General features: G+C 41.0%; 1 protein-coding gene across 1 annotated transcript; it reads left to right on the forward strand.

Annotated features, from left to right (window-relative positions):
• The first annotated feature begins 10,788 nt into the window (after positions 1-10,788).
• On the forward strand, positions 10,789-11,799 carry LOC117710255 (homeobox protein NANOG-like). The gene is given in 1 exon segment (XM_034505010.1): positions 10,789-11,799. A coding segment is annotated over 1 exon segment (1,011 nt).
• The last annotated feature ends 1,069 nt before the right edge of the window (positions 11,800-12,868 follow it).

Genomic DNA, 12,868 nt, shown 5'->3' on the forward strand with positions numbered 1-12,868 from the left:
AGCTCATCCCCAGGTCCTAGTGGGCTTTGAGCCCTCTGTGTTTTCAGCTTAGATGCCCTTAACACACTTACTTTTGGGATCAGACAAAACACAGGCAATATTCATCTTCATGGCAATTAAAGCCACCAAGAACCAAGATTGTGGCTGTCTTCATGTTGCCTCTGGCTGGGCTGAACTCACAAAGCAATTTATACTCTCAGTAAAGCTAGAAGTATGGGGGCGGGAGTAGAGAACCAATAAGAATTCTATAAAAACAAGAGCTTTCCACAAATGTCTGCCAACCACTGGCTCCATTTTCTCTTTCATACCTGACTTATCTCTAATTGTCCTTTGTTAGATCCAAATGATAACAATGAAAGAGGCAAGAATACAATTCACCACTGTGTTATTCGTTACACCACAGCTTGGCCCTTGTGTTAATGATGAGCAAGAGAAATATTTATTTCTGTGTAGCACAGTGTCCCAGAGTGAGAGCTGAAGCTGACACACCCAGTGAGGAGTGTCAGGGCCCATCTGTGGATTCCTGGACATCCAGTTGCATAAGAATGTGACATGCTTCTGGGAGAGATTGAGACTTTGTCTTCTCCAGCTCTATAGATGAGGTTCCTAAATAGGTGTGGAATCTGGGGCTTCCCTTACTTGCAGAAAAAGTAATGAAACCCATCCTGAAAGAGATGAATACTCAAAAACATCAAATTTGCTAGTGTCAGGTAAGAATAAAGAGTCAGGCTCCACTGTGATGGTTGGTTGTTTTTGACCAATACTCTTCTGAAAGTCAGGTCTTCATACAGAAGATTGCATGTGTTAGCAGTGGAGAAATGGGAGCCCTAGAAGAGCATGCAGTGTCCCTTGTACCTGAGCAGAGGCTACCTCTTTTGCTATCCCTACTATAGAATCTCAGAGACAGACTTGAGCAAGACAGTCCAAGAACAGTGGGAATGGCCCAGACATTATGTGGCTTGCTTGGCAGTGTCTTCTCTCTGTAGGGTTCTTTCTCAGGGTTTGAGGGGTTGGATCACATGTGTTGGTGCATGTGTTTCAGTCTTTCCTTCAAAATGAGCAGACATTCCTAGGTTTCTGTCACTTTCCTTCTCCGTTGTGTGCCTGCTATGTCAAAAACAGAGGCAAATTCATTTGAATCTGTTTATAATGACATAATTTATGGGATAACCATAAATTCTCAACATACAGCAGTTAGGTTTTTTGTAAGTTTGCTTATTTGAATTTATTTATCTGTTTGTTTATTTATTTGTTTATTTATTTTTTACTGTTTTTGGTTGTTGTAACCAGGATTCTCCCTGCAACACTGGCTGTCTTGGAACTTGCTCTGTAGACCACTCAGCGATTTTCTTATGTGTGTCTTCCCAGCTCAAGGATTAAAGGCATGTGCCATTAACCATTGCCTTAAGACATACCAGTTTTAATGGAAAGAATTGGCCAGATGTTTTGAATTTCAGTGGTATCTTTGGATAAGTAAACACTGGTTCTTTTATTCTAAACTTACTTGCTAATAATAATTTTCAGATTACATGTTATACAACATATACTAAATACTTTATCTACACACACACATGAACACATGCACACATATATATACATATATGTATATATGTGTGTATATGTGTATATGTATATATATATATGTGTGTGTGTGTGTACACACACACACACACACACACACACACACACACACACACCTTACAGAAAGGGTTGTAAGGCTTAGTTGGCCACAGCAGCATTCAAGAGCTTTCAGAGTCCTGAGAAGCAGAGAAACAGAGAAATGTAAGAAGAATCTAGATTGATGAGATAATGAACCAGAGTATAGGGGGAGAAGCTGAAGAAACTGTGGTAGCTGCAAGTGAGGCCACTTCATGTCACTAGCTTAAAAGCAAAGGTGTAGAGTTGAGTTTAACTGTAGAAGCGAAAAGCAGGATCAGGCCTGGATGAAGGGACTGGAGGACAGATGGATGGCAGGTCCAGATGGGTGAACAAGAAGATAGACAGACGACAGTACCACATAGAAAAGGAGACATGGGCCATCAAGTAACAAGGTAAGCCATAAGAGGCTCAGGAGCAGTACTGTGATACAGACAGACATGACACACTTAACTTTATCACATCAAGTTTAGGGACTTAGAAAAGATAATAGAGTCTATATGTTTCCCCATGAGATTCTCCCCTGAACAGTACGGGTTTGCCTTTTTATCACCGAGCCTTTGCAGCATCCTCCATAATCCCCAGCAATACTGAGAGAACCAGCAATCAAACCAGGACATGCTTGTACCCCATCCAGTTATGACCAGATGAAGGCTGAAGCCCCTTCCAGATAACACAGTTCACCTTGAAGGACTGGAATGATCCCCACATTCCTAGAGGTATTTCACTTAGGTTCTAACTCCCTACATAGAGGGGAATTTGTACTTCTAATCTGTGCTTTTTAGAGATATTAAAATTAATTTAAGTTATGTGCATCATTTTAGGAGGGTATATGTACACCAAATGCAGGAATTTGAGGAGGTCAGAGGTGTCAGATCCCTCTAGAGCTAGAATTGTAGGAAGTTCTGAGCCACTTGGTGCAGATACTGGACAGTGAGCTTGGGTACCTCTGGAAGAGCATTATGTCCTATTAGCTACTGAGCCAGCTCCCCAGTTTTTGACTATACTAAGGAGACCCCATATCCCAAAGGTCATGTTGTACTTCTTGAGTTAGATATCCAGTGCTGCAGCATGTATGGCCTTAGAATGGGGAATTGTTGAGTCCTTCCTGTTCCTTCTGTGTCACCACCCTGTAAATGCAGCTCTAGCCTGCCTGCTCAGTGCAACATGCCCAGTTCATTTCATTTGTTTGACTAGACTTATGTTCACAGAGTGACCATAGAAAATGTCCTCATGTCCCTGGCCTTGTCTATAATACAGATGTGACAGAAGGAGATGAATTATTGGGAAGACCTTATCCTCCATCTGCTGGCATCCTGAGGGCTCAGTGTTCAAGGGACTCTAAAGGGATAGCTTGCTACTTAGAAGAGTCAATATGATGCACAAAAAAGAGTCCTGAACAAAAAGTAATACTAAGGATAGTTTATTTGGGGCACAAACACAATAGGAAGCTGTTACTACATTATAGATCTTCATTCTCTAAAGATGCAATTCTAGGGCTATGGAGGAGCCAAGCATGGGCTCTATAGATTCAGAAGAAATCTTCTGGGGCTGGACATCAGTCATGCTTATAAAAACCGAATTCATCTTCCACAGAGCTGTCAGCTGTCTAAAATACAGATTTGATTGTGACATTTCCTCTGCTTAGAAACCTCTAGTTCAGCCCTCACTCTCTTTTGGTTATCTCATTGCTGATCTGATGTGAACTTCTTGTAGTGTCCCTCACCCAAACACCACAGCTATCCCACTATCAATTCCCTTCTCAAACAGGGGCCCATATTTCTCCTACCATTTGATCCTGCCTTCCTTGTCTGCTGGGATTTAGGTGTCCTTCTAGTTGATCTCCACCCTGGCAAAACTAGTCACCACTCTTAGAAACTGCTAGAAATGGGTGCAGTGTGCATGCTGACAGGCAGCCTGTTTCTGTAGTCTGTTATAGTGACCTTTGAATCTCCATTCTAGCACAAGCAGAGTGAGAGCTGAAGCAGAGAAGCCTACTGTGGATTGTTGGGGACCATCTGGGTTTCTTGGACATCCAGTTACATAAAGATGTAACATGATTCTGGCAGAAATGGTAATTGTGTCCTTTGGAGCTCTACAGATGAGAATCCTAAACACTGTGGAATCTGGGCCACTCTTGTGTGCAGAGGTAGGAAATGAAGTCACTCCTGGAAGAGATGGATGCTCAGACTTCAAACTGACTCGGGTCAGTTGAAAGTCAAGAGGCAGGCTCCATGATGGTGGTTGGTTGTCTTTGACCGATGTTTTTCTATACGTCAGATCTTTATAGAGAAGGCTGCATATGTAAGCAGTGGAGGGATGGGAGCCCTAGGAGAACATGCAGTGTCCAAGATGCAATGTTCTTTGTCCCCAAGCAGTGACCCTGCCTCTTTTGCTGTCCTTACAGTAGGCTGCCAGAGACAAAGCTGTAGCTGCACAGTCCAAGAGCAATAGGAATGCTCCAGACACCGTGTATCTGGATTTGCAGTGTCTCTTCTTTCTTCAGGGTCCTTCTCAGGGTTTGAAGGGTTTTGTTTGGTCACATGCTTTGTTCCATGTGTGTCCGGTTCTTCCTTCTGATTGAGGAGACATTCTTGGGTGTCGGGAACTTTCCCCTTCTAATGTGTGAATGTTATGTCAGAAACAGGCAAATTCATTTGTAGTTGTTGTTTAATGTCATAATTTATGCCATAACCCTATATTCACAACATATAGCTGTGTTGTGTTATTTTTCCTACACAGGGCTTCTCTGTGTAGCTCTGGCTGTCCTGGATGTTGCTCTGTAGATCTGACAGACTTCAAACTCAGTTGCTCCACTTACCTCTGCCTCCCCAGCTCTGGGATTCCAGAATTGTACTATCGCCACTTTGCTTAAGACATGGCAGGTGTAATGAAAGCAAGTGGCTAAACAGTTCTGCTTTCCCTGGGAACCCTAGCCAAGCATACAGGGTTTTTATTCTCAACTAAATTACTAATATGAACTCTCAGATTACATATTACACAACACACTGTAAATACATCTCTCTTTCTATACACACATATGTACATATATACATGTGTTACAGAAATGGCTGTAATACGTTCTGGCTGTCAAAGGATTTAAGAGGTTTCACAAGTCCTGAGAAGCAGAGAAACCGAGAAAGGTAAAAAGAATCTAGATTGATGAGATAACAAATCAGATTGATGAGACCACTCCATGTCACCGGCTTAAAAGCAAAGCTGTAGTGTTGAGTTTAGCTGCAGAAGCAAAGAGCTGGACCAGACCTGGATGAAGGAACTGGAGGAGAGAGAAATGGCAGGTCCAGATGGGTGAACAAGATGAGATACAGATGACGGTAGAGTTGCCTTTATCCATAGAAGATGGATATCATAGGGACCAAACTGGAACTCCTGGGAAAGTCATCCATTTTTGTCCTGTTGATCCTTGACACATATACCAAGACGTAAGACAAAAGTTAGTTATGGGGCCTTCACAATGCCTTTTATAGGCTCCAAGTGATGAATTATGCCATTTCCTCGGCCTCATGTGTCCAGTAGGCTTCCAGCCTGGCTTTTCTGATACAATGTACTTCCATGTTCCCCTTCTATAACCTTATTTCACCCAAATAAATGTACAGAGTGCTCCACTTCCTACTCCTAAGAATGAATCATTTGTTTGCCAATGTGGTATGGGTGGTGTCAGACAGATGCCACCATTCACGTGTCTACCCAAGCTCACAGTTATTCTTCGTTCTCAAAAATCGAATCAAATGCTGCAATCTAGGAGGTTGTTGTGCCAATTTGAAAAACCAATTGTCTTACACACTATGAAGAATTTAGGATAGATCACAGCCTGTTCTCAACACCTTCTGAAGTGTCAGTTGTTTGTTGGGTAGCTTATAAGAGCCTTCTATCTCACTCTTATTATAGCCCTTGCTTATTATTTATTATCACTGGTGGATGGTGGTTTGTTTAACCCTTTCCTTGTACCTCCTGTCATAGCTGGGACCATGCTTGTTCAAAAGGGCTTTGAGTGGGACAAGAGGGACAGAGCTCCAACATGACCTAGGAGAACATTGTGAAATACTTGGCACAGCATCAGGGCTAATTCCCACTGGCTAAGATGAACCTAATCAGATGCCAGCAGAGGCAAAGTATGTGTGGGAAGCATCAGAGAAGGCAGGGAAGAAAGTAGGGCATCAGATTGTTCTCAATGGGAGAAAAATGCCAGGAAGATATTATGTTTATTTTGTCAGTGAGAGGAAATTTTTTGCCACCTGAAGAAATGGAGATTGGAGAGCTGGGTTCATTTATGGAAAGAATAATGTTAGCTTTTATTTATCATTGTTGGTGAGTAGAGAATGCACAAGCATCTCATGAAGCAGCCCAGTCTTGTAAAGTTTACCAAAGTTGTTTCTAACAACTCCTATTTAGGGAACTAAATAAAGAGAAGAAAGGGTGACATTCTCAAAACTTATGCGTGAATTAAATTTTGTCATAGAGGCTTGTGTGAAGCCTCCTGCTCTTCAGGATAAATTCAAGGAAGCAAAGCCAAGGCCTGGGTGAGTGCTCGTTTCTTGTTGCTTATGTTGTCCTGGTTCCTGACATTTTCTGAAGGCTGACAAATGTCTGAATGCACTCCTAAGAGTGACAGCTGTCACTCTCCAGAAGGGAATGAGAAGTATGGGGGAATGGAGCTAGGAGGAACACTTACTTTTTGTTGGATATATTTAAATTCTGTTGGGTTTCATATAATGTCTATTATTACCAATGGTTTCCCAAGCTCTCTTTCAATATCTATGAATAAATAAAGATGTTTTGAGACAAATACAAAGGAAGGCAATTCATGACAACCACCCCAGCACTGCAGAAAGTTCTTGGTGAGCTGCTTTACAGGGAGAAAGGTGAAAGACAGCCTTCTTTATGCAAACACATGAAAATGAACACTTCATCAGAACTACAGATAAACATACTAGATTCTGGAAAGAAACAACCATGCCCAACACAGTAACTTAGCTAACCCTCAAAATTAACACAGGAGAAGGAAAAGAAATAGCAATAAGCCAGCAAAACAAAACATCATCTAATATATCTATAGGAAACAAAAAATCCTGTTCTGTAATTAGTAGTAATTGACTATCTTAGGGTTTTACTGCTGTGAACAGACACCATGACCAAGGCAACTCTTATAAGGACAACATTTAATTGGGACTGGTCTACAGGTTCAGAGGTTCAGTCAATTATCATCAAGGCAAGAACTTGGCAGCATCCAAGCAGGCATGGTTCAGGAAGAGCTGAGAGCTCTGCAGGCCTCTAAGAGAAGACTCACTTCCAGGCAGATAGGGTGCCGATTTTAAGCTCACGCCCACAGTGACACACATACTACAAGAGGGCCCACACCTCCTAAAAGTGCCACTCCCTAGGCCAAGCATATACAAACCTGAATCACAATGACCTTAACTTAACACTAAAAAGATACAATTCTATGTGATCTCCATGAAACACACTTATAAAAAAAATCATACCAAAATTTACTATCAAAGGATGGAAAACCAACTATCAAGCAAATGAAAAACAAAAAAAAGCAGTTTACTTTTATCAAAGTAAACATCAAACTAATTAAAAGATATTTTTTAAAGAGGACACTCCACATTAGTTAAAAGAATAATTCATCAAGAAGATATTATGTTGAGGCTCACACTCAGCCTCAACGCTTTGCCTCAACGCTTTTGGGGCTAAGTGCTCTGGTCAAGAGAGAGTGTGGGGCTCTTGGGGCAAGAGACGCGAAGAATGGAGACAAGACAGGGTGTGATTCAGTCTCTTCTATTTTCTCATGTCTCCCTTATTGAAGGGAATTCTGAGGTATTTATATACACAAGTAGGAGAACACAGGTGAAAACATTTTACCACGTGCACCATACAGCTGAGGTCACTAAACAGCAAAACAAGCTATGTGGGATAAACAATATATTTATCAGAGTGTGCTTCAGCTGTTATAGGCTTTTGACAACCAAGTCTTTCATCAGGGTATATGGTTCCAGATGGCTGCAAAGTTGATCTAGCCGCTTTCTACTAAAGTCAGCTCCCAACAGGTTCCCCTTTTTAAATTTTTTTCAAAAGGGAAGGCTGGGAAAACTTATGGAAACCGTGCCTGTCCTAGGTTGGAACAAAGGACCCCAGCCTCACTTAAGATGATGAGGCCTCCCTTATTTTAGGGGCAAGGGTCTCGATATGCTCTCTTACCCGTCATTGGCTAACTGGCTTAGCACGCAAGTTAGGGGTTAATCCTCATCAGTCTTGATGACAGAGGTTTCAGAGTCCCCTACTTCCAGCCTGTAATAGCGGACCTGTATGGGTTTAATTTGTTATCTGTTGCCGTACCAAAGCCATCAGTTTGAACAGCATGAACCCGAAAGACAAGAGACTTAATATCTAAACCGTTGATATAAAAGCAACACTCTTTAAGGCAACACACAACTTCCCCTGTTGGAGAAGTGAAAGGTCTAAGCCTTGTACCCTCAAATTTATACCAATGAAATCCTTGAATTTTGCATCAGCTTAGTAACAATTATACAGATAAAGACAGCCTAATATTAACCACCTCAGTCCCCAAGTCCAGGGAATTGGGGTGCCGACTCCTCATTAACTTCTTCAAGCTGAACATGGGCATTGACTTTTAGAAGAGGAATGAGGGGAAGGGTAAATTGATAAGCATCTGAAGTCTGTCTTAACTGCATCCAGCTGGAAGTCCAGGGCATCAGTGAACATGCAGGTGGTAGGATTCATTCTCCAAAGCTGTGTATTCTGCAATATACAAATCTCAAAACAAGGTTTAGTATCAAGATAATTATTTTGATTCTCTGAAATCTAGTGTTCTGGAGGCCTACCTCTGTCATGTCTGATCCATATAATTCTGGAAGACATAACTACTACCTTAATGACCTCATCAGAAAACTCACAGAAAAACCTTTTTTTCCAAATTAGCCTTTCCTTAAGCCAGTAACCAGAAAAACCTTTACATTGAGTTTTTATCCAGAAAAATATTATACAACTCAGAATCACACCCATTTTGAAAGTTAAATCAATTAACATTATCATTCTGCTTAGCTCTCTGTTTAGAGCAGCCTTCTATTTATTCCTCACGTCTTTAAAGCCTTTTTCATCTGTTTTTACTCACTTATTTCTTGCCCCGTTTTTGTTACTATAACCTTTATCTATCTGTTTGGCTCTCTTGACTCAGAGCAGCCTGCAATTTACTCCTTGCATCTTTAAATCCTTTTTCATCTGTTTCTATTTACTTATTTCTTGCCCCGTTTTTGTTACTATGCAATCACCTTTGTTTCACTTCGGAATTCAGCCAGCTCCGTCAGTCGACTGGTTCTCCAGCGCAGGGTGTCTTCCACTGTATCCCGCTTACTGGAGCTCTAACATTGAGACTCTGTCAGTCCACTGGTTCTCCAGCGCAGGGTGTCTTCCACTGTATCCCGCTTACTGGAGTCCCTGTTCGGGCGCCACTAATGTTGAGCCCCACACTCTGCCTCAACACTTTGGTGCTAAGTGCTCTGGTCAAGAGAGAGTGTGGCTCTTGGGGCAAGAGACTCGAAGAATGGAGACAAGACAGGGTGTGATTCAGTCTCTTCTATTTTCTCATGTCTCCCTTATTGAAGGGAATTCTGAGGTATTTATATACACAAGTAGGAGAACACAGGTGAAAACATTTTACCACGTGCACCATACAGCTGAGGTCACTAAACAGCAAAAACAAGCTATGTGGGATAAACAATATATTTATCAGAGTGTGCTTCAGCTGTTATAGGCTTTTGACAACCAAGTCTTTCATCAGGGTATATGGTTCCAGATGGCTGCAAAGTTGATCTAGCCGCTTTCTACTAAAGTCAGCTCCCAACAATATAACATCTGTAAATTCTATGCAGCAAATATTGGGGCCTTGAATTTCATAAAACATACAGTAGAAGACATGAATGGGGCACATAAGTCCTGACACAATAATGGTGGATACTTTAGTATTTCATTCTTAGAAAGGTAGTCTAAGCTAAAACAAAGAAACTCCTGAGCTAAAATACTCTAGGAGTGAACTGGAATATATATGGAATATATATATGGAATATATATATATATATATATATATATATATATATATTCACTTAACAGAGATGGAATACAATTTTTCTTAGTAGCACATGGAACCTTTTCTAACATCAATTATATCACAAGAAAGAAGTTAAGTCTTAACAATAAGAAAAATTGAGATAAATCTTTGTCTCCTATTAGACCACAATGCAATAAAATTAGAAATCAACACTAAAAGAAACTACAGAAACCATAAAAATATGTGAAGACTAAATAATACATTTTAAATGGAACAGTGAGTAATTTAAGACATTAGAGAAGAAATGAAAATTTTCTAGAGACAAATAAAAATGAAATCATATTCTCTCAGAACCCTTGAGATGCAGTCAAGGTAGCCTTAAGTGGACAGTTATAGTATGATGTGCATATTAAAACATATGAGAGTTTCAAAGAAACACCTTAATGATGCATCTCAATACATCTTAATGTTGAAAAACATTAAGCAATTAGTCCAAACCACAGTAGACAGCAAGAAATAGTAAAAATTAAGGGAGACGTTAATGAAATAGAGATCTAAAAAATCAATACACAACACCAATTAAATAACAAGTTGGTTCTTTGAAGAAGTTAATAAAATTGACAAACCCTTAGCTAAATTGTCAGAGAGAGAGAGAGAGAGAGAGAGAGAGAGAGATACAAATTAACAAAATTAGAGATCAAAGGAGTATCATTGTAACTGACCCATGCGAAATTTAAAACATCATTAGAAATGACTATGAAAATTTATACTAAGGAAAAGCTGGATTGCCCAGCCAGAAGAAATAGGAGAATTTCTAAATTCATATCATGTACCAAAGTTAAGCCCTGAAGATATACATAACTTGAGAGAGGCTGATTTGGCGTCCTGCTCTTTTTCGGGAAGACGGGCTCACTTCATTCTGGCTTGTTGATTTAACTCTTATTTCTAAGATCTTTCTCCCTCTAGACACTGAGTTTTAACGTCTTAACTTTTTTTTTTGTTCCTAAAAACCTTTTTTAAAAGTCCCTCACCATCACACTGACATGAGTGTAAGTCTTTCTGGTCTCTACAGTCTGCCGAGTTCTGGGGAAGCATCCAGTTCTGGGGACTCCTTGGAACCAGTACCTGCGGTTCTTCATCCTGAGGAAAACTATTCTTGCTTACAAATGTCTGCTACTAAGATGCTCCGAGAAGAGACTGCTTCTCCTCGCCCTTTCTGTGTGGACCTACCTCTTCAAGACAGCCCTGACTCTTCTAGCAATCCCGAACTAAAGCTGTCTAGTCCTGAGGCTGATGAGGGCCCTGAGAAGAAGGAAGAGAACAAAGTCCTCCCAAGGAAGCAGGAGATGCGGACTGTGTTCTCTCAGGCCCAGTTGTGTGCACTCAAGGACAGGTTTCAGAGGCAGAAATACCTCAGCCTTCAGCAGGTGCAAGAACTCTCTGCTATTCTGAACCTTAGCTATAAGCAGGTTAAGACCTGGTTTCAAAACCAAAGGATGAAGTGCAAGCGTTGGCAGAATAACCAATGGTTGAAGACTAGCTACGGTCTGACTCAGAAGGGCTCAGCACCAGTGGAGTATCCCAGCATCCATTGCAGCTATCCCCAGGGCTATCTGGTGAACACATCTGGAAGCCTTCCAATGTGGGGCAGCCAGACTTGGACCAACCCAACTTGGAGCAGCCAGACCTAGACCAACCCAACTTGGAGCAGCCAGACCTGGACCAACCCAACTTGGAGCAGCCAGACCTGGACCAACCCAACTTGGAGCAGCCAGACCTGGACCAACCCAACTTGGAGCAGCCAGGTCTGGACTACTCAGTCTTGGGGCAGCCAGACTTGGAATGCTGCTCCCCTCCATAACTTTGGGGAGGACTCTCTGCAGCCTTATGTGCAGTTGCAGCAAAACTTCTCCGCCAGTGATTTGGAGGCAAATTTGGAAGCCACTAGGGAAAGTCATGCACATTTTAGCACCTCACAAGCCTTGGAATTATTCCTGAACTACTCTGAGAATCCACCAGGAGAAATACGAGGCTTACACAACAACTGGGCTTAAAGTTAGGGCAGGGCCAGGTTTTTTTTTTTTCTTCTTCCAAAGATTGTTTATTATTATTATTATTATTATTATTATTATTATTATTATTATTATTTGTTGTTGTTGTTGTTGTTGTTGTTGTTTATCAAGACTAGGTCTCTCTGTGTAGATCTGGTTGTCCTGGAACTACTACCTCAGTAGACCAGGTCGGCCTCAAACTCAGAGATCTGCCTACCTTTTCCTCTTGAGTGACGGGATTAAAGATTTTCCAAAGATTTTTATATTGTTTTTTTTAATTATTTGGTTTTTTCCGTTTTTTGTTTTGTTTTGTTTTTTTGTTTTTTAAATCAAGGCAGGTTTTCTCTGTAGCTCTGGTTGTCCTGGAACTACTGTCTCTGTAGATCAGGCTGGCCTCAGATCAGCCTACCTTTGCCTCCTGAATGCTGGGACTAAAGGTGGCATACCACCGCCACCACCCGGCATATTGTTTTTATTCTTATTCTTTTGGTGCCAGAGAGTTAACCTAGGACTTTGAACTGGGCACCAACTCAAGCACTGAGCTCTATTTACAACTGTGTGTTGGTGTATTTGTTTTAGTTCTGAACTTGTCTTTTGTAGCGTTAACTATGGGCTTTGGAGACGTGAACTCTACCCTCTTCTTGCCCGTATACTCATCCACCCTTACCCACACCAACACATGCTAGTCTCTGTTTTAGAAGCTTGGGTCTTGGTGCACATGTACACTGTGTGTCATTTGGGTGAGATTTAAAAGTATATACAAAGTATAAAGATTCATTCAAATAATGGTGGCTACTCTCAAGTATGAGACAGATCACCAGTTTGAGGGTAGCTCAGATATACAATCAGTTCAAGACTATGTTTAAATAGTAAGACAGCAACTCAACAAAATAAAAGATTAAAAGATTTCACCTATGAAGGTGCTTGGATTTCCTCCATATCTGGAGTTCTGTCAAGAGAAACTTCTGTTAATATCTGTAAAGAGATGTTTATATTTGACTAGTAGGCTGGACTAGTGTAAATAAAATAAAACACTAATTTTACCAAAAAAAGAGATATACATAACTTAAAC

This window comes from Arvicanthis niloticus, chromosome 6 (assembly GCF_011762505.2).
Source record: "Arvicanthis niloticus isolate mArvNil1 chromosome 6, mArvNil1.pat.X, whole genome shotgun sequence".
NCBI lineage: Eukaryota > Metazoa > Chordata > Mammalia > Rodentia > Muridae > Arvicanthis > Arvicanthis niloticus.